The following is a 21,919-nucleotide window of genomic DNA, read 5'->3' on the forward strand; positions in this document are numbered from 1 at the left end:
GGAAATATTTTTTTAATTATTTCCATAGTTTCTTGAATAAACATGTGCTAAAGTATCAGACCATAGGGTAATTTTTGAAAAATCATAAACATTTGTTTTGATATCTGTATTTGAACAGTAAGACCAGAACAAGTTTCACATTTCACTGCTTCAAGCTTGAAAATGACCTCCATAAATCAGAAGAATGGTAGGTGACCACACATTGTCTTGTCTTTCTAGAGAAATAGGTTATGAAATGATGAAATAATTATGAAATAGATTATGAAATTTAATTTAGAGAGCTCATACATAGCAGCTGAGTGCATGCCTCACCAGGGAGCTGATGGGGTGGGATCATTTTTCTTCATTTTTGATACCTTCCCACAATAATATTTCTATATTTCAGTATTCTAGGTTATCCAAGCAGTATGGGATGGACATCTACCTAAAGAAAGAGTTCCTTCAGTACACAGGATCTGTGAAGGAAAGAGGAGTACTTTACCTCCTGACATCATTGCCTCAGGTATAACAGAAGACTCAGAAAGAAATAGATTAATTCTGCTTGACCAAAATGGAGCAGAATGAAAGATTTAACCTGGAATGTTCATGGGATTGCTGTGTGTGTTGCCTTATGAGCCACTGTGCTGAACAACACAGTCTTTCCTACTTTATTCATGCTTGGCTGATCTGCTGGTGAGGGACTTGAAAATGTTCCAAAAAGCTTGCAAAATGTAAATGTCAGCATTTTTCTGTGGAACTTTGGTGAAAGTGGTTGTTGTGTGCTGGGTTATTGTGGTTCTGACATGTTGAAACCACCAAACCTGAAGTGATGATGAAACCAGGTCACAATGGGTGATGAAAAGGATCCAGATCACCAATTGATTTTGTAACAAATTGAAGTGTCATTACATAAATAGTTTGTTTATCATCTGTCATAGGAGGTTGCTGAGTCTCTGCAGGAAGAGTAATTACAATTGGTGTGATACAGCAGCCTGAGAAACAGTGGTTACTCCTGCACTTTTGTAATGATAAGAATTAATCCCCTCTGTTAAAGGGAAACCTGAAATGAAATAATTTCACACAGGCAGGGAAGAGGAACCAGGTATCAGCTCTTCTGGGATCAGACAGAACTTTGCAGATGATTCCAATGGAACACGAGTGGGACTCAGAGGGGTGCAGGAACAGGGAGTGCTCTTGTGCTGTGTCTTAACTCCTCTAAGTCCTGAGATCCCACCAGATATGCATATTCTGTGTCAAAATATCATCATATAATCAGCTAGTAGAGAAAAAGAAGGACATTGACCCATTAGAATGATCCAGGATCATACAGGACAACTTTGTGACACTCCAGAATGTTCAATAAGCATTCAATAATTAAAAAAAAATTCAATTTTTTTAATTTTATTTTTATTTTTTTTTAGGATCAGCAAAGGAAAGGGGTGATTGTTGCTTCAGACAGTAACTTTTCCATGGCTGTTGCTTACCAAGCCTCAGGACTCCGGATTCCTGTGTTTGTCATCATGTCCACCAGCACCTCCCCAGCCAGGGTGAAGATGTGCCGTGAGTACGGTGCCATGGTTATATCCTATGGCACTACAGCTAAGGATGCCCAGATGCATGCAAGAAGGTTGGCACAGGAGAATGGTTACCTCTACCTTGAAGAGTAAGTGGCAAGTCAGGCTGGTGAGAAACCCCAGATACTTGGGCAGCTCTGCAAAAGTGATCAGTTTTGTGAGAATCTCTATTGCAGGTCATCAAAACGTTCCCATTTCCCTGGGGTAGGGAAAGTGAGGTATTTGCAGGCACAAATCATGAATATTTAGGTAACAACTGGGAAGTTGATGTTCAAAGTTGTGCTCTTCACCTGCACTCTTAGCTCTGCCCCGGGCTGGCTGGTGTGCCTTGTCTGTCACCAAGTACACAACGTTCTCCCCAGACTGAGGCTTTTAAAGAGACCCAAGGGAATGAGATGCCCTAAATCTCACTGAATTTAAACCCTTTCAGAGTGTCTTTGAAAACCACAGCTTTCCATAACCTTGCAATTTCCATATTCCTGTCAGCCACTTTTCAGTGGATGTGTTACCTCACAGCTGAGTTGCCTCAGCTGTCATATTTGCATGCAAGAAGTAAATCTTTTTATTTAATTTCATGTTTAACCTTTCCCTTCTCCCCAAATAATTATTTATGTTACACAAGGCAGATATTCTCCAGGTTCCAGGGGCAACTCCTGTGAAGGATTTGAGCATTTAGCCTTGAGGAACTCAAAATGTACTCATTACCATCAGCAGTATGAAAGCACTCTGATTTAATTCGGGTTTAGTTAACAAGAAACAGAGTTATTCACTCTGTTCTTATGTTTAATTAAAAACTCACAGACATGATTTTTCACACTCTGGAGGAAAAAAACCAAAAAACCCACTACAGTTGTGAGCCTTTCCCTAGTGGGAAATGTATTTGTTAGGTGTAGACTGGGAGAGTTTTCCCAGAGAAATGTATAGATATATGGATAGCAAACTCCTCCAATGCATGTCTGACACACATTCATCATCATTTGCCAAAGCTGCAGGTAAAACATCACCTCCTGTGCATTAGGATGGAACTTCTGAAATGTCATTTCATTTCAGTTTAATTCTAGCTTGTGAGAAATCCACATCAAATTGGTCTCTGGATCTCCTTAGCCAACAATTCATTCTTTCCATCCTGTGACTGTCCTTGGGTTTACCTGGATGGGTAATGTCCTGTAAGCTGGGTGTGTCAGTTCTTCCCATTTCTGGAGTGCAATTAAAATTCTGTGTTATGAAAATAATCATGCAGAATTTAAATTAGAGGAAGGAAGCTTTTTATCCAACTGCAACTTCCTGTGAAGTGCCAGAAAGGAAACGTGATTTTTCAGCTTGGAATTCAATCATGAGGTCTGTGTAATAGCTGCTTGGGTAATAATACAGGATTTTTAATAACTATAGATGTTCAGGACCTTACTAGAAATGCCATGTGAATATTGCCAGTCAGTCACATGCTGCCTCTGGGATGATGGGAGAAAGATTAATTTGTGAATCAGTACTACAGATTGAATCTCTCACCTCCCTTCCTTCCTTGAGAGTCCAGTTTTATCTTGTGTAACTCCATATCCAACCCTGATCAGACCTGATGCTCTTCTTTTGTGGTAGGGTTAGTCTTAATCTAAGAAGAAAAGCAAATAGCTCTCAGGCCTGCAAGCTGGCATGGCAGAATTTCATTGAGAAACCAAAGCCTGACAGCCCATCTTTGCTGATGAATCCCACATTTCAGAAGGCAGATGACCAGTTTTCTAGCTCTGACTGAAAAATGCTTCTTTAAATCTCCACTCTCTAGATTTATCTGCCCTTTTCCTTCATTTTTCTCCAGTGCCACTCAGTGATATGTTTGCTTTCACAAAGCAAAAGCACAGTCACAGTGCTAATAAAATAACCCATTTTATTATAGAAAGCTGAAGGTTGAGCAGTGTTCTCACTGGTGTTCTAGCAGCTACTAGCAAGGAAAACATGATTCTCTGAAACATTAATTCAAGCTGCTAATGAGTCTCCATGCTCAGTGAAGTCTCCTTTGAACAGAATTTTCAGCTGTTAGAGAAGCTTTACTTGTAAATTGAATATCCCTGGTCCTCACTGAGTTTTGCAAGTTTCCCAGGTCCTCATTTATTTTTGCAGGTCCCCATGCTTTCCTATGTACTTTTGGCAGGGGAAACTCCCCCAGCTTGGGTCCAAATCTTGTTTTTGACTAAGGATCCAGAAGAATTCTTCAGACCAGTCACATATTTTGTCACTTGTAAGATGGAGGAGAGAGCTGCTTCTTGATAAAGACAATCAAGTCAAGGGTCCAGTTACCCATCCCACCATGATTTCTTGCCTTCGTCTTGAGATGTGCTACAGGAGTGAAAATTCCCTCCTCCCATCCTTTCTTGTGTGGTTTTATAGACTCTGACCCTGAGGAATCTGCTGGCTTGTGATATATATGTGAGGCAGCTCCTCAAGAGGCTCTTGGTGTCCACCTTGCAGACATTCTGTACTCCTATGCTGAGCTGACAGCACTAAAAATCAGCTTTCTACTACCCCACCCTCCTCAGTCAAGTAAACCAAGTGAAGTCATTTGAGCAATAATTCTCTTTTTGTCTCCATTTGCCAGAAAAAGCAGAACCTGCAGGCTTACAGAGGTCTCCTATTTTTCATCCATATACCAATCCCCATTTCCATCATTGCCAACATTTAAATAAAATGCAAAACAGCTTTGAGAAATAGATCCAAGTGAGTTGTGTGACTGACTAGCAGAATTTTTTTTCAGACTTTTTTGGTTCTGTTTGTCCCTAATCTGCTCCTTAAATTACCTCTGCCTGAAAGTGTTTTACCAGTGACTATTTTGGCATGACTAATGCTTCTCTTACCCTTCCCAGAGTACTGTGAAGGTATCAGATATTGGCCCTGGGTTGTGGAAAGACCTAACTCTGTAGCAATCTGTTTGCTATTTGTGAGGTGGAACGCAGTGCTTAAATCTCATGAAAATTCCCATTTATCACAAATACTGAATTCCACTTATAAACAGAGATCAGGAGATCTTCCAAGGCTTTCCTGCCACCTTTACAATTTATGAAGCTGAAGGGGGGGTGGTAATGGAAACCTGACTTCTGTCCTACCAGCTCTGTAAACAGAAGATACTGGTAAGACAGAGATACCTGCTCTGCACCCTGAAGGTTATTTTGGGGGATTTGCTGACAGCACAACTTTTCTGCCAGTAGATAAAGTCCCACTTGTGGTCTGGCTGGTGGCAGGGTCCTGCTGTCTCACCTCCTGCCTTCCTGTTGGTGATTTCCTCCTGCCTATCCCTTTTGCTGCTGAATGATGTCTTTAAAGTAGCAGATTGAGCTTCTTATGGTGTTGGGAAGTGTGAGGCCTGCTGAGCTGTGCTTTTCTTTCCTTCAGGGAGGACAGTGCTGTTTACCTGTCTGGCTTGGGAACCGTGGGGCTGGAGATGTATGAGCAGGTGCCAAAGCTGGATGCAGTGATTTTCCCTGCAGGAGGCCACTGTGGCTTGCTGGCAGGGTCAGCTGCTGCACTCAAACACCTCAACCCACGTATTTCTGTAATTGTAAGTATCCTTTCACCCCACTGGTGTTTTCAAAAGGCACTGCTATCTTGTGAGACACTGGCAGAGGTTGCAGATGCTGAGGCCTGGGACTGTCTGTGCCTCTGGGTCTCACCAAGGAGAAGAGGCACTGAGAGTCTGGGAAGCCTCCTGTCCATTGGATGTTCAAGAAAAAAATATGGGAAGCCTCTTCCAAAGTGAATGAAACCCAGTTCTCAAGTTTGAAATAATTTTTTTACTGGAGAAGTTTGGCCCTCATGAAGCCACAGGGTAAATTTTGTGGTAGCACAGTTATTCTGCAATTTGGTATGAACTGGTAATTCTAATAGGGAACTTTTGCAGCTTACACAACCCAAAATTCTTCTGAAATGGCTGCCAAAGGTGGCAACAGCTGCAGATTTTATTTCATACCTTGTTAGCAATACGAGTTAAACCCATCACATCCCCACTGGTTCCTGAAGGCACTGACTCCTCTATTTCTATGTTAAAATTTTAAAAATCTCCAGTAAAGAAATTCCCCATCCCAGTGCTGAAGATTTCTTTTTTTTTTTTGGTGTCCACTTTGGTGGTGAATTTATTATGGCTAGATCAATAAAAAAGTGACAACACCTCTCTTCCCCAGGGGGTTGAATCTGAAAGTTTTCCTGTGTTGCAACAATCCTTAAAGGCTGGCCACCCAACTGAAGAGCAGGCTTGCAACAATCATCACTTTTATGGAGGTAAGAGAATGGGGGATTCTTTTAGAGGTAAAAGAAAGGTTTTCATTGATTTCTCTAACTATATTCTTGCCTCATTAATTCAGTTCAAGCATACTTTAAATTAAACTTCTGAAGAGTCAGAATTTTATATATTCTGGGTGAGCAACTTCTGAAGCGTTTTCACCACCACCATCCTGGGGTGCAATACTGTTTCCAATGCATGTGAGATGCTCAGGTGAATACTTAGAAATATGAGAGCATTTATCTGACCATTGTGCTCCCAAGCAGCACCTTAACCACTGAAGTCAGTGGGAAAACTCCTGCACAAAATACTGATTTGTGAAAAGGCAAGGAAATGCAGTGCCTAAATATTTACTCACAAAACCAGTCTCAGAACAGCAGGGTTTATAAACAAGACAAAGCTGTTTCCATATAATTTACCTCACCAAAAGCCCCCAGATGTTGAGCATTTTAAGAATATCCTGTTTAAGAACATCAAATCAAAGTGTCTGTCTCTGCTCTCCTTTGCTGACTGTCCTGCTGCAGCTCACAACTGGGTTCTTCTCTTCTTTGGGCCTCTTTGTAGAGTGAAAAGTGCTGGGCTGCAGGGTCATTGTCACTGTGTGACTGTGAACAAGCACCATTTTTTTAAAGGAGTCCAAAAAATAATAAAAAAAAAAAGGCAAAATCTTCCTGGGAGTTTTGGTCTTTTGTTCCCAAATGCATTTTTGTCAATTAAAAAATCGAGCAACTTAAGAACAGATAACTGCAATGTGCTGCCCTCCTTAAGGGCAAAAAACCAGCAAAAAAAAGGACTCTAAAACTGTTGAAGTTGTCCAGAGCATCCATCTTCATATTTTTGTCTTTTGCAATCTGCAGATGTCAGCGGGCTCTGCTTTGGCAGCAATTCTTTGCAGCTGACCGGGAAACTTGTGGATAAAGTTGTGGCTGTGAGGTGGGTGAAGAAAAGCAGTGAAACAAACGGTACTGGGTGAGCATTGCTATGTAGGAAAAAAATGTGCTGGACCACCAGGGCATGGTTGGTTTTGATGTTACAGTGGAGAGCAAGCTGGCAGGAGCTGCCATCACGCAGGCAGTGGTGAGGACATGGTGGTGACAGGGTGCTTTTCCTGACCAGAGGAGCACTGAAGGTGTTGAACCCAAATCTAGTACCTGGTGATGACACCCTGGGTGTAAAACTCATCCTTGCTGCATTCTACAACACTTGAAGGAAGCTTTTTGGCAAAACTTCTAAACTTTTTACTGAAATCCCAAGTTGCCATTTGGATTTAGCTGGTACAATGGTTCTGGTAAAAAATGCCATCCTGTCTTTCCAGACTGAGGTGCACATTCACAGCCATCAGCAGAGCTTGGGGTTGTTGTGTGCCCAGGAGGAGAGAGGGAATCCCTTCATACATAAATAACTGTCTTCTGCTTTTGGTAGCTCTTGGTTTTGACATCACTCTTTTGCCTTCAGGGAGGAGGACATCCTCATTTCCATCCTGAGATTGCTGGAGTATGAGCGAGCCACAGTTGATGCAGAAGGGGCAATTGGACTTGCAGCCTTGGTTGCAGGGAAGCTGCCTGAGTTGAAGGGTAAAAGGTAAGGCAGCTCTGGCAAACAAAGAGCTGTGGCTAAAGCAGAGGGATCCCAGCAAATGGAGAGGAGAGAAGCTACTTATTCCATTAGGGGCAAGGTGGGGTCTGCCCTTGAGCTGGCTATGAGCCCATCTGTGGGGTCTGCTGGATCACAGGAGACCACTCAGAGATCAGAAGACCACTCTGAGCAAGGCAAACATCCTGGGGAGAGCAGGCAAATCTTGTCATTCCCCTGTGTTCTGAAATGGTTGGTGGTGAGGCAGCTGCACACAGCTCCATGAGGCATTGTCACCTCTCCAGATGTCAGCCTGCTCCAGATGGCCTCTTGCCTTCTCTCATTCTGCTCGTGTAAATCAGCCCTGTCTGTGGTGAGAGAGGAGCTAGGCTGCTTTCTGCAGTCACTGGGTGACACCTGCCTCCCTGCCCCAAGAACTTCAGCTCAGACTGTCAATGGGATTATCCTGCTGTGTGGATAAATCCTGCCCTGCAGCTGGGATGGAGTACTCAGTGCTGAAACAGACTGAGCCTTGACTTGGGATGTATCCCTGAATGTATTTAAAAATCCATGCACCTAAAACTTCCAGTTCACAGCACTGGATGCTGAATACTGAGCATTAAAAATAAAATAAAAAAGGAAAATGCAAAGCTTTTGGTATAAAGAGGTCAGGTTTGGTTCTGCAGGGAGAGATTATCACGGAGTAACGTGTGGCTCTTCACTTGCTCTCCAAATATTTCTGGACTCTTTTTGCAGGACTGAGGTGGATTTAATTAATGGGTACAGAAAGCCTTGAGCATAGGTGGTATCTAACCATTTAAGATGCTGAGACTCAGAACTTCCAGGGAAAAATATTGTTACATTTTTAAAATTTGAAACAGAACTAGAATTCTCCAGCTAATTATCTCTAGAAAAGAAAATCTCTAGGAAATGCAAAATGAAAACAAAGTGGCCAGCTTCCAGGCTTCCACTGCCCCCAGTTGATGCTGAGAGCCAGGAGCCCCTTGGACTTGTATTTATTGAAGGGCAGCCCTAGAGATCTTAAGTAAATATTGATTATACTGTCTGTAATTTTTGGTTCCTTTGCACAGACAAGAGCTAATAAAAAATCCTCTTTTTTCCCCCTCCGTTTTCAGAGTGGCAATTGTTCTATGTAGTGGGAACTTGGAGTTAAATTTGCTGCAGCAGTGCATAGCTCGTGCCCTGACCCTGGACAACAGAGTCTGCAGGTTTTCCCTTGTGCTTGCTGACAGCCCAGGAGAAATTTCAAAGCTACTGGAGATTTTGGCTCGGGAAGAAGTCAGGTAAATCAGACTAATAGTAGGGAAAGATAATCACGGAATAACCTAATGATTATTAAAGGTTTGGATGTGTTTCCAAATGTTCTGTGCAAGCAAGTTGGTAAGTGATTAATTCATCCATGGGTTTTTTTCTTTACATGTTTCAGAAAATCTATTATTTCCCTTACTTTTGTTCCAGTGTGAAAGCACCTTTGCAGCATAGACTGTGTCTAATACAGAAAGCAACAAAGCTGCTGTCCAAACACTGAGAGAAATTATTTTATAATGACAAATGATTTTCATGATCTCTAATTTATCCCTTCTTTGATCTAGAGTTTTGGATATTAAACAAGAATGCACGTTTGTGACATCTGAGCTCTTCACTGTTGAGGTAAGCAGAGACATCATCTCAGTTTTTCTAGAAGTCCTGAGCCCCCCTCTGTTGTGTTCTGTTTTCCAATATCTCTTTGTGACTGTGTAAAGAAGTCCAATAGAGCACTCACAGTGATTTGGGGAGCAGTGTGAGAGGAAATTCTTCTGTGTTATGCAGCATCTTGCCTCACCAAACCTTTACAAGGTGTGCAAATGCTACAGGACCTGTTTTACCTGCTCTTGCAACAGCTTGCATGAAATATTCCTGCTGTTACTATTGCAAACTCTCCTTCTGTGCTTGGTGGTGTGCCAGAGGTGATGAGCAAGCTCCAGAATCTCCCCAGAACCTGAAGAGCCAGCTGTGTAGGCTGGCTCCAATTATCCTCAAGCAATTTGCCTTGCAGGGATGTGGAGAACATCCTTACTCTGAAGGAACCTTCATTTGGAATTAGGGCCTCTCTTTGGTACCTTATCCACAAAGAGCAGAGAGCAAAATCATTTTTCTTTTGTTGAGTGCTGGATGCAGTAGCAGTGAGGAAGCCATCAGGTGATGACTTCTCTTTAAAGGATCATGTAAAGGATCACCAAGCATAGCTCATCTTTCAACTGGTTTGGCAAAGGTGTGGTTTGCACTGACTTGATGCTGCTCCTGTCTGAGTCCAGCCTGACTGAGTTGGTGAAATCAGAGGGGGAAATCAAATTAGGGATCTTTGCTTATAACTGGAATTCAGCAATGCTATTGAGTAAGCAAGTTCTTTCATTTCAACATTTAAATCTAATTTCTCACCCAGGTGCAAAAACTTGTTTGGTGTTTTCACTTGCAGATATAAAGAGTAAGTTCACTTAAAGATGGCTGTAGCAAACGAAGGTCATGAACATCTTATAGAAGATGATATTACCCATTTTCTCAAGTGTTTAGGACTAAAACTACATTGTCCCACAGTGTGCCATAATAATAGGCCAGCTTACTGGTCTGGGTCACTTGGAGATAATGTGACACTGCTCAGGGTAGAAAATACCTCTGACTGAGGGACTAAGAGCTCTGAAAAAAGTTCTCTTCCAAAGTTTTCAACGTGATTTTTAGGAAGATTTGTCACTTTTATTAATGCTACTAAGTAAATGAAACAAAATCCCCACTCTCATTTTTTGATTGAGAATGTGAGAGCAATTTTCCATGGCTCCTGAAGCCTGTCCCAATGAGACAATTTTCACAGTAAATACAGTCCCTGAATGATCAAGTGCTACGTGGTGTTGTCTGCTCTTTAAACACAAGGTATTTCCACTGACTGCACACTTGAAGAATTCAACAGTGCTGCATGAGAAGAGGGCTGAAGGGAGGAATTTACATCCCAGAATGATTTAATTGGATGCTGGATTTGCATGACAGCTTCTAATCAGTCGGGGAGAGGCTGGGGGATAATTAGATATGAAGTCCAAAGTAGTGATCCAGATTTATAGGCCTCAGTGGCTTTGGAGGCAGCTCTATCTGGTGACACCCAGCAAAGCTTTTCTTTCAAAACTACAAGGGTAATAGAAAAAAGGTAGAATAGGGAATTTGTCTTAAGCATCAAGATGAATTTGCTCTAACCACACGTAGAAAAACATGCATATTTTCATAGGGAAGCTAATACATGGCAGGGAACTTTTGCTTTTTTTTAATTTTTTGCAAAGCATTTCAAGCATTTGCTCCTAAAGCAGCCCCGTGAGGAACTTTCTGTCCCCTCCATCTGTATAAATCACAGCACATGACATAAATCAGGCATTTCAGTCTGGATCAAGGGCCAAATTTATTGTGTGTTGAACTGGTGGTAACAAAAAGCAAGACATTACAGCCATAGCCCTTCCTCTTTAACATGCTTTTGGCTGTGGATATAGATGGAGTGTTTGACAGAGCAGGGCAGCAAGCTCTGGTAGCTTATTTTTGAAACACTAAATCAGCCCTGTCAGGATTGTCATCACAGTATTTCATCATCCTTTTAGATTTACCCTTTCCTTTCTAAAGGAGAAAAACTTGGCTTCTAGTCAGTGCTTATCAGAAAGACAGAGCATTTTTTTATTTTTTCTTTTCTCTGGTGAAATGCCTGGATGGGTAAGTGTTTGTTCATCTGGTGCAGGCTTGGAATGATCTGTGGGAAGATCCTTGCTGATAGTCTGATTGCATCAAGTGTAGCAAGGACTTTCTAAAAGGAAGCTTGATGTTCAAGCTACACTTGTGGAAAAATCATTTTCAGAACATTTTACTGGCAAAAATAGGAGATATTTTTCTTTTTTTTTTTCATTTTTCTTTTTCTTTTTTCTTTTTTTTTTTTTTTTAATAAAGGGTTCTGGCTGCATGAGATGCAGCTGATTCTTCATGACTTCTGGCTGGTCATGTTCTTTGGAACAACAGAGGAGTTTCTTTTGGACACTGCCTGCTAAGACCACCAGTTTAGATTTTCTGTACTTGTGGCTCATCCTGGATTTCTATCTTACAGAAAACTCTGATTCACTCCTCCAGTTAGGAAATGGCTTCCAAAGTCCCAGTATTGAAATAGGTAACTCATAGCAAAGCATCCAAATAATCAGGCTTCACGTTTTACAGCTATTGAAGCAGGGTGGATGACCAGGGGTATCTAGACAGGAAAAAAAGATCAGAGTGAAGGAAATAATCATCTAGTGCCACCAGTTATCTGGGTACAGAGACCTAAAGGATTACAGAGTTCATGGGATGAAGTTACAACTTGTTTCTGTCAGCTTTCCCTGCTCTTTATCAGGAAGATCCCTCAGATCTGTGGGACTATTTTATCATTTAAATTTTTTCCATCTGTAAACCTCTTTATAAACATTTAGATCCCAATAATTGTCTGTGTTTGTTGACTCAAAGAGAAGTCTGTGAGCAAAATCAGTGAGTGACTTAATAAGGTAAGAGCTGCTTTTTCTAGCAAGCCATGCAAGGCTCTGCTATAGAGCAGCAGTTTGCCTGATGAATGGGTCTCGTAGTTGGACTCAGGCAACTCAGCTGGAAAAAAAATAAATAAAAAAAAAGAACTTTGAACTCACCAAGTTTCTAGAAGTCTTCTCACCACAGAAACTGCAGCATAAGCAGACAGGAAGGTAGAGGAGGGTCCTGCAACAGGGGTTGCAAGGTCTTGAGGGGCTCCAGCAGCTTTGCAGAGAAGCAGCTGGGGAGGCCTTTTTTCCTCTGGCATCTGCCCTGTGTGAAGTTATGGGGTTGTCTGCCTGTTCCCTTCAAGCCTCTTGGGAGTTTAGTTCTGCTGAGGTTTTAAATAACTCAGAAGGGATCTGCTGTTAGGAGGACACCCATCACATTACTTTTCCCCCTGACTGTGCAACAAAATGCTAACTAATAAATCAAACATTGCTTTTTCTTTATGCTAACATTACACAGTGTCCCAGGGGTGCTGGCTTTCACTTCATGTTGTGTCACACCTGTTTTTTCAATACAATTTATTCACCTCAGGCCAGAACTCATTTAATTATCTTCCTCTGCTCTGGACAATTGGAGAAAATTCTCTTGGGCCAACTCGCATTTTGTAATAAGCCAGAGGAGTATATTTGGGATTACAGTCCCCTGTTGCCAACACGTTCCATGTTGTTGTCCTGTGAAGGGAATGTGTAGGAGCAGCAGGCAGCTGGGCAGCTATCAGGAGGATGCTATCACTCCCAAAGCATTTCCTGCATGAGCTGGGCAAGGAACTATTTGCCTGCTTTGGTTCCCCAGCTGCAAAACAGAGATGTTTGGAGTGGGAGGCTCAACAACACAGCTCTTTCTTTGATTTTTTTCTGAGGCTCTCCCAGATGATTGACTCCTTTTCCATACTGGCATTCCCCAGCAGGTGGACTGGGAGCAGAACAGCCTGCCCCAGTTCCTGACTTGGGGGAGGCCAAGAGTAAACCTGCTGGATGATTATCTGATTGGGGTGATGAATGTGACTTGTTGGTGCTCACTGACCTGGATGCTGAAGATAAGGGCTGAGCTTGCACAACCAAGTGGCAGCCCTGCCAGCACTGCTCCTCTTGCTCAAGCATTTGCCTGGCACCAGCCTTGGGGGCAATACGCCAAACCATACACTCACAAGTCCTGTTGCCAAATAGTCTGTAATGTGCAGCAACCCATGCTGGGTGTTATCTGAGTCCAGAGATTTGCCCTGTTGATTTTTTTTTTAATAGAAATTAAATTAGGATGAGGGGCAATGGATGGATCACAGGAAGCTCCACCTCAACGTGAGGAAGAATTTCTTTACTGTAAGGGTTACAAAGCCCTGGGAGAGGCTCCTCAGAGTGGTTGTGGGGTTTCCTTCTCTGGAGACTTTCAAGACCCATCTGGATGCTTTTCTGAGTGACCTGCCCTTGGTTTGGTCCTGCTCTGGCAGGGGGGGTTGGACCTGATGATCTTCAGAGGTCCCTTCCAACCCCTGACATTCTGTGATTCTGCAGTGCCTTGCTTTATCCACAGAACTGGACCCAGTGTTTATAAAGAACATTTTCATTTCTAACTCTAGTGATTTTTGTGCAAACAAACCTCTACTGTTGCTGAGCATTGGGGTATCAGGAATATTATGTGGATCCTCCGAGTCCAAAAGCTTGGAAGAAGATGGAAAACGTGGTTTCTGTGATTAAAGAAGTGGGATAGGTGGGTTCAGTCAGGAACAGAAGGAATTGCACTGACTTGTTGGGATCTGTCTTCACATGGAACCTGGAAAAAAGCACAAAAGACTGGGATCTTTGAACTGAGCAATGCTGCTCACATTTCCTCTGCTCTCTAGTGTTGGCTCAGCACGTCCACCCTTTGTCCCTATGTGCACACACAGCTTGTAGGTATCAGGCATTATGGAGCTGAGAGGTATCAGCCAAATTGCTTGTAGTATCTAGGAAAACAGGATCTAAAAGCTCAGTGCCCACATGTGAGATTTGCAGCTAAAAGTGATGTGATGAGCAAACAAAAAAAAAAATCAGAATAAAAAGAATGTGTGTGAAAAGATGAAACCAGCCAGGATACTGCAGAGATGATCAAGAACTGGGGGGTGACTCCATGAGAGAGAAGAGGGGGAGAATATAAAAAGCTTGGAGAATGAAACAAAACCTGCCCAGAAATACAGGGTGAGAGTCAGAGATGGATGAGGTGGCAGCATCTCCATGGAAATACCCCAGGGAATGGGATGGAGCAGCTGTGGGTGGGTGGCTTCAGGGAGGCCAACAGTACAGGTACTTGCCCAGGTGCCAGTAGAAGATCAGTCAGTCTTCTTCAGGCTTTTAAGGCAATAAAAAGGCTGCTGGAAGGTTTGAAAACCCTTCAGAAGGGGCTGGAAGAACCCCAGATGTCTGCAGTGACACTTTTCTTCTCTACTTGGCCAGGGGATGCTGCAGAGATGATCAAGAACTGGGGAGTGACTCCATGAGAGAGAAGAGGGGGAGAATATAAAAAGCTTGGAGGATGAAACAAAACCTGCCCAGAAACACAGGGAATGGGGTGAGAGTCAGAGATGAGTGAGGTGGCAGCATCTCCATGGACATAGCCCAGGGAATGGGACAGAGCAGCTGTGGGTGGGTGGCTTCAGGGAGGCCAAGAGTACAGGTACTTGCCAGCAGAAGATCAGCCTCCCTTCTTCAGGCTTTTAAGGGCTGCTGGAAGGTTTGAAAACCCTTCAGAAGGGGCTGGAAGAACCCCAGATATGTGCAGTGACACTTTTCTTATCTGCTTGGCCAGGGGATGCGAGGCGCAGGGTTTTTACATCGAACCAAGAGTTTTGTTTTCACCAGCATGCTTGAGGATTTTGTTGGGAATGCTTTTGTCTGAAACTGCTGCCATGCCTTCAGGAATGTTCCTAATTCTTTTCCCAGGTCACCTGCACTGTGGAGACCAGAGACAAGATCCACACAGCCCAGCTGAGGAACACGCTGCTGGAACGCTACCCCACAGCCACTTGGGTGGAGCGGTGATGGGCACAGCACCAGGGAAGGGGCTGAGGTCCTCTGACAAGTATTTTACAGAGCCCTGATCTTGAGGCAACTCAGAACAATATTATCCTTCCAAGCTGAACAGTTAGCTAATAGCTTCAGGATATTTATTTCCTGCTCAAACAGTAGTGAATGCCCCCGGGAGTCAAGTTAAACTCGAAGCGTTAGCTTAGCTAAGGGAAACTTTTAGTCTCTGCTGGTATTGGAATTCAGTAATCCATTTTCAGATGGCTGCCTGGATTTTGGCTAGTGTGTAGGATCCAGTGGCATTCCATAAATAAACAGGGAGAGAAGGTATTTTTCTTTACATCTGAATGTAGACCTCTTGTTGTTTTGATGCCTGAAAAGTAACGCCGCCCCTTCTGCTGGATTTTGCCATGCTGCTGATAGAGTTATTTTCCATTTCCAGGCCAAAAGTTCTCCACTTGCTGAATCTATGTTGGGAGATCTCTACGTGTATGTGAATGTAGGTTTGGACACATTTCTGTCCTGAAATCTTTGCTGACATGTGAGGAAAACTTAAGCTGATAAAATGCGATTTAAACAAGAACAAAACCACACCACCTTCAAAGATAAAAACCAGTATTGTGTTGTTACTTTTTTCCCAAGCAAAATGATCCTATTTATGAAGTTCCAAAAGTTTCAGCAATTAAAAAAAAAAAAAAAAAAAACCACCCTATTCTTTATGTAATTAGACCTCATATGCAGAACACAAATTTATTTCTTCCCTCTGCTTCTGGGGACTCAGTATAAAAAGCAGGATCTCAAGTGGCTTGTGTGTCTTTAGAAAAAGGGGTCTCTCCATCCCTGTGGATTTTGTAATTAGCATTCCACTGATCATCTTACTCTACTTAAACCAGACTCTATCCATCTCACCTGACAGATTAAGTTAAGAGTGAATTATATTTAAAGAGCACATGTTAAGAGCCAAAGGCAGTGCTGGAAGAGGATGCCTAAATAAATCTTAGGCACATGGTTAATGCAATTAACAAAGAACACATTGACCCAAATACCACTGATATCACTTCAGGCAGACACCAACTAATAAGGGAACAGAGTGCCAGGGCAGGAGGTGTGAGAGGCCCAACACTGAGGGGGAGCACACAACAGTTTTCCTTCCACTTGGACAAAAAGTTGGATGTAAGGCCAGCTGCAAGAGAGCTGGTTTATATCATTCCACTTGGATAAATTTCACCAGGATTGACTGAAATTTGGGGTGTAGGCGTTTTCATGAGAGGTCTTAATCCTGCCACTCACATATCAAGTTGATAATTAAGTATATAAAATAAATATTGTGTGTTTAGCAGTGTCCTGCTGAAAGTCCAGCAAGGTCAGAGCAAGTGACTCCCCGGGCTGCTTGGGATCAAATCATTCCGGTGTCCAGCAGCAGAACTGGTTGAGCTGTTGCTAAGTATCCATGAAAACCAACTTCTGCTGTAGCCTTTTGGGGAGAAAGATGTTGCAAGCCCCCAGTGACACTCCTTTATTGGCATATCACAATTTTTAAAGCAAGAGCTTCCATCTTTAGTCCTCCTCAGCAGCTGGGAATGGGCTTCCCAGGACATTTTCTTTCCTGGTTCTGCAACAGGAATTTTTTGTCTCTAAAGTAAAATTAGGACGTGACTTGTAGAAGATGAGATACCCTGGGATGGACTAAAGCTTCCTCTACCCTCAATTCCAGTCCATCATCCAGAGAGTTAGAGCAACCTGAACAGAGGGTCCCTGTGGAATAAAAAGAAGGAGCTGCATATCCCTCTTATGCAGATCCTGTGAATTGTATCTGCTGCTTCTGGGTACCCAGCTGCATCTACAACTTCACTTGTGCCTGCAGAAGAAATGGGAAGCACTCTGGCTGTCTCTGCAGTATTTTTTTCAGTGAAATAGTCTGCTCATTCCTTCTTATTGTGGCTTATGAAGGAGCAGTACTGGAGACTCTCACGGTGGATAAATAATAGAAGTTCTTTGCTTTGGTCTGGTTTTGGAAGGGCTGTGCTGGTTTGCACATGTAACAAAAAATGAATGATGCCCCAGTGGTTGGTTTCTTTCTCTTCTTTCCACCCAGAATGATTGGTATGGGGACTGGTCTTCAGAACATGTCCTGTAAATCACAGCCTGTCAGACACAACTTCTTTCTCTGTGGTCAGAAAAGTTTCAGAACTCGGGACAGAAATATGTGATGAAGGAAATATGTGTGTGTGCTACTTCCATGTCAATGGGCAATGAACCACATCATCAGAGAGCAGATCTGGGCAGGTAAAGCCACTATAAAGAAGGGTCCAGTTTAGGCAAAACTCTTGGGAAATTTTGAGGATATTCCAGGAAAAGAAAATGAGACTCCATAACCAGTTCTCAGTAGTGGCCAACAGCTCCTGCTCTCTGAGCCCTTGGTTTCTTGTGCTGAATTGTCCTGGACTTTATTTTTTAGAAGTTCAGACCATCAATAACTTCTTTTCTAATTAGCAGGGAACTTCTTTTCTAATTAGCAAGTCTTCACAAAACAGGCAAGAGAGGTAGTAGATAGAGCAATCAAAAATCAACCAGCTCAGAACCACTGGTTTTAAAAATTTTGGAAATGTGTTTTGGGGGAGAAAAAAGAAAAAAAGAAAGGAAGAAAAGAAGGGAAGTGGTATCTAGAAGATACTTCAGATGTTGAACATGATACATGCAGTTTAGTTTTATTTTTATTGTATTAAGTATAAGCATAAATTGGATATTACTTTCAGTGTTGAACACTTTGCATGCAAATATGATACCAGAGTTGATTTCCATTCTATATTGCTTTTTATCTGAGTCCATTGGCTGTAAAGCTAAGACTGAATACTTCCAAGGGAAAAAAATACATGAAAAAATGAACCATTCAAATGAATGCATGCAATTGGGAGGAATACTGAAATACCTGTGCTGCTAACCTTGTTGCATTATGAAATCTAACTGTGGCATTTCAAAGATCTAATAATGTATTTTAAAACATTTCATTTAAAGACATATTTTTATAGAGAGTGTTCCTATGTGCTTTGAAAAAAAAAAAAGGACAACTTCAGTGATTTTGCAAAAACATCACAGATTGTTATATCACCAAAATGTACATCTGAGCATTGTATTTATTTGCAAAATGATTAAAATCATACTATGCCACCTCAGTAATGAAGGACCTGTCATTCCCTCAGATGGTACTGGTAGCAGCCTTGCATGAAAAAAATTAATTCTTTTTTTTTTTTCTTTTCTCTGTCATTGACACTGACACAGAATTCCTGTCATTCATGGCTGGGGAGCTCCAGGGAGGGGATGCTGCTCCTCTCAGCATCAATCCTTACTGGAAAGAGATTTTCTGACATGCTGGGCCAGGTGCTAGCACTGCCCTGCTTGGCCCTGGCTGGTTTCCTGGGCACTCTGCAGAATCTGGGCTGGGCTTGTGTGGCTGAATCAAGCCCACAAAGTCTGGTGAGTGGGATCTTGGAAGTACTCCTGACAAATATCACTGATTTTGGTAAACCAGTCCTTCAGCTCCAGGTGCAGCACACCAGCCACTTGTCTCCAGGGTTCCTGTCTGTCTCCAGGATGCTCTGACCCAGGTGGTTTTGCTGGAGCTGAGCTCCTTAGCTTTGGGAGCACTCCTTTATCAGAGACACAGCACAACTTCTTCCAAATACTGCCTTTAATTGAAAGAAAATCCCATCCCTCATTGATTCCTTCATTTCTCAAGGTTTCTTAGGTGTTTAGATTAACACCTAAAGCTCTGCCAGGAGGTGCTGATGCAGGGTAAGTTCACCTCCCCATGTAGGTGGGGTGTCCTTGCCATGGAGCCCACCACTTCTGGAAGAGTTGGAAAGATGTTCCTCCTTCCCATCCCCAAATGCAGTGTTGGACATGCTCTGTCAGACCTCTGCTAGACCCAGACCTAGGTTTAGTGGTCAGAAAGGGAAACTGCAAGAGTCCAGAGCTGGTTTGTAATTGCTGCCAATCATTTATTTGAGGCCTTGGTCCTCCTGTCACCTTCTTTGCTGTTTGTTTAGGTGTCTGCCATGCACAGGGTACTGAAGTTTGCAGACTTTCTATCACTAACCTCTGGTTTTTACCATCTCCCAACTTTCTGCCCCATCCCAAAGGAGGGGGAATCCTGCTGAATGTGGTGCCCCTCTTAAGCTGGATGATTTCCCGTGGTTCAAAAGCACTTTATTTCTTTATTTTAAATAAGGCTGCAGCAAAAATTGATGGTTTAAGAACGTTCTAATAAAATATTAACGTTTTGCAGTAGTTCCATCCTGATCCTACATACCAACAGGGCTCCTAAACCCATACAGCTTCTCTCTCTGATAAAAGGCAGAGCCCTCAAGGACTTGGAAGGAAGAAAAGAAAGTCCTTAAGGGGCAGAGCCAGATCAGCAACACCTGAGGGCATCCCCAGAAAGGATATGAGGGGCTTGCCCTGCCCCTGGGGGGCAAGGAGCTGGTGGTGAGAGGTTTCAGCTGTGCTGATGGGGTCTGCAAGATCATCTACATGCAGGTACCATGATTTGCCTTCTTTTTTAAAACTTTAAACATTTAAATCTTCCAGGCTGCAAAAATGTGTGGAGACGGGTGGTGTTTGCCTGTGGTTTTTTTCTTTTGATAGAAGTCTGGCTTAACTTTAGAGGGATATTGCAGCTTGTATGGTTTCTAAACTCAGACAATTGGTCTCCCTTTGTATTCCCTTTAGGGACACATGAAAGTTTTTTTCTGTGAGAGAAGAGTCTCAAAGAATGGGGCTAAATGAATGATCCAGTGGTGTTCCTCATGCTCCTCACCCCTCTCCTCCTTTGCAGCCATGCATTTGCTGTAGTTATGTTTGGAGTTGCCAGGGGCTTTGTAAGGTTTAGTGAACAACCTCCTCCTCCTAGAAGGAGCCATGACCAAGGAACTGTTGAAGGGTTTTGTTTATTTCCTTTGCTCTCAACAAACATGACAAGGCCTTGAGCTGGTCAGGCAAGCCTTGCATGGAGGCCCCAGCCTGAAAAACCAGGGTGCTGGAGAGATAAGCTGAATGTATAGCTTATATAAGTATATGTATAGGCTGCTGGCCACGTGCCAGAAGTTTTCATCAAGTCCTAATTTTTAAAAAAAAAAAGGCTCTAGAAATTTATTTTTGCATGTGGAGAAAATCTGAGGGGCAGGGGAATAGAAATGTATGAGCTTGTAATTAACAACCACAAAAAGAAACAAAAAAAAAAGGGGATTTTTTTTCTTTTTAAACTGCATAGTCTTATAAATAGAGAGGTGAGACCAACAGCCTCATTAAGGAGGGCTTGTAAACAACAGTGCTGCAATTAAAAAATGGAAATTGATGTTGGACTCTTTATTCCAACATGAGGTATAAACATAAGGAGCATGTAAGTCACATCTCATAAGTCATTCATGGAAACATTACTGCATTCCTTTTTTTCCTTGCAAAGGTGGTTTGCCTGGAAAACTTAAAACCCATGAGCCAAGAGTTGCTTCCCACAAGATCTCCCTCTAAAATCTACTCTATTTTAGTGGAAGTTCTGCAGTTTCTGTCCCTTCACCCCAAGGATGCTGAGAAGGAGCAGACTGGAAAACTTCAAAGACCTTGGGTGTATTGGTCAAACTTCTTGCAGACTCTGTGCCAGGGGAAGATGAGCCCAGCTTTGCCTGGGCTCTGTTGCCTTTCAGGACAAGCAGCTGCCTGACCCGGGGCAAATTAAATCTCCTTAATGAACCAGCACTTGGGTATTTCCCAGGGCTGGCCCAGTTGACTCCTGTGGTGTTGAGAAAAATCTGGGTCAGCACAAAAGGGAGGCAAAGCAAGCCAAGAGGTTTTTCCTCTTGCAAAAAAATAAGCTACAGCCCCTAAGGCTTTGGAAATAGCTCTTGGAAACTGATGGGAGACCTCTCAGTGCCTCTGTTCAGACTCAAAGTTTCTGAGCTGATGCTGCATTTCCTGCCCCAGGTTCTCATCAGCTGAGTGAGTGCAGCAGTGATTTGCCAAACAGGCTCCTTTGGGTTCATCAGCTTATTTGAAGAAGTACCTTACACTCTGTTTCCACCCTGAATTAAAATGGCTCTGCGAAGTTTCTGGTTTTTTTTTTTCCTACAACAAAGTTACCAAGCAATGACAGCATAAAAGCACTGTTCCCAAGCAGTGTGGTTACTTGTGACTTGCATGAAGTTGCTTCTTTTGATCCCTGGTGCAGGTCAAATGAAAAACTATTTATTTTTGCATATGCTTAGAAAAAACAGGCACTGTTGCTTTGAATGTTTGGGATTTGTACTTCACATGATTAGCAGAAAGCTGCCTGGGTCTGCACACAAGTTGTCCCAGAGAAGTTGGTTGTTTTTTTTGTTTGTTTGTTTGTTTCAATTTCAAATGCATGGGTAAACAGTATTTATTTATCTTCAGTGCTGTCAGCAGCCTCCTTGGCAGAAATATCCACCCTGAAAAACCTTTCTTCATGCAATTTAGCTCTCTTGGTGATTTACCTTCTTATTCAGTGGTGTTAACTCTAAAACCCCTTCTGTAAGTTCCATTTGCTTTTCCTTTCAGTAGGAAATAATCTTTTTAAACATTCCAGCAAAGTGCTAAAATTTGCAAGTGTTTTCTTTTGGCACAGGTGGGTTTGGGTGTTCATGTGGGAGATGGTCTGATGTGTATCCCAACCTTTGAGCTGCTCTAAGAATTCAAGGTGAACTCCTCCTTTTTGTTGTGGAAAGGCTGTTTTGATGGCAGTGGAAAGAAGTGCTCTGTGTGATTAAGAGAAACCTTTTATTGTCACTATCAGGACAGCCTGGAAAAATGCTTCTGGCTGCTGGGACCAGGGTGGTTTCCATACTAGCCATGAATGTTGTGTCTCTTCATGGGCTTAGGGAGGTGCTGACCTGGATTCATGCTTCTGCTGCCTTTTGGGAATAATGTCATTGATTATTATGGCC

At 42.6% G+C, this 21,919-nt stretch overlaps 1 protein-coding gene across 4 annotated transcripts in view; it reads left to right on the forward strand.

Moving 5' to 3' along the window:
* The window catches only part of LOC103539022 (putative threonine dehydratase), a 29,755-nt gene extending 11,615 nt beyond the window's left edge, over positions 1–18,140 (forward strand). For all 4 annotated transcript variants that reach the window (XM_030453229.1, XM_008505478.2, XM_030453227.1 and 1 more), the window contains 9 exons: positions 386–502; positions 1,401–1,642; positions 4,932–5,097; positions 5,717–5,813; positions 6,672–6,747; positions 7,270–7,395; positions 8,523–8,690; positions 9,000–9,057; positions 14,880–18,140. In XM_030453229.1, the coding sequence (XP_030309089.1) occupies positions 386–502; positions 1,401–1,642; positions 4,932–5,097; positions 5,717–5,813; positions 6,672–6,747; positions 7,270–7,395; positions 8,523–8,690; positions 9,000–9,057; positions 14,880–14,978 (1,149 nt within the window). In that variant the 3' untranslated portion in view covers positions 14,979–18,140. The remainder of the gene's footprint in view (positions 1–385; positions 503–1,400; positions 1,643–4,931; positions 5,098–5,716; positions 5,814–6,671; positions 6,748–7,269; positions 7,396–8,522; positions 8,691–8,999; positions 9,058–14,879) is intronic.
* The last annotated feature ends 3,779 nt before the right edge of the window (positions 18,141–21,919 follow it).

The sequence above is a fragment of the Calypte anna genome, chromosome 6 (genome assembly GCF_003957555.1).
Source record: "Calypte anna isolate BGI_N300 chromosome 6, bCalAnn1_v1.p, whole genome shotgun sequence".
Classification (NCBI taxonomy): domain Eukaryota; kingdom Metazoa; phylum Chordata; class Aves; order Apodiformes; family Trochilidae; genus Calypte; species Calypte anna.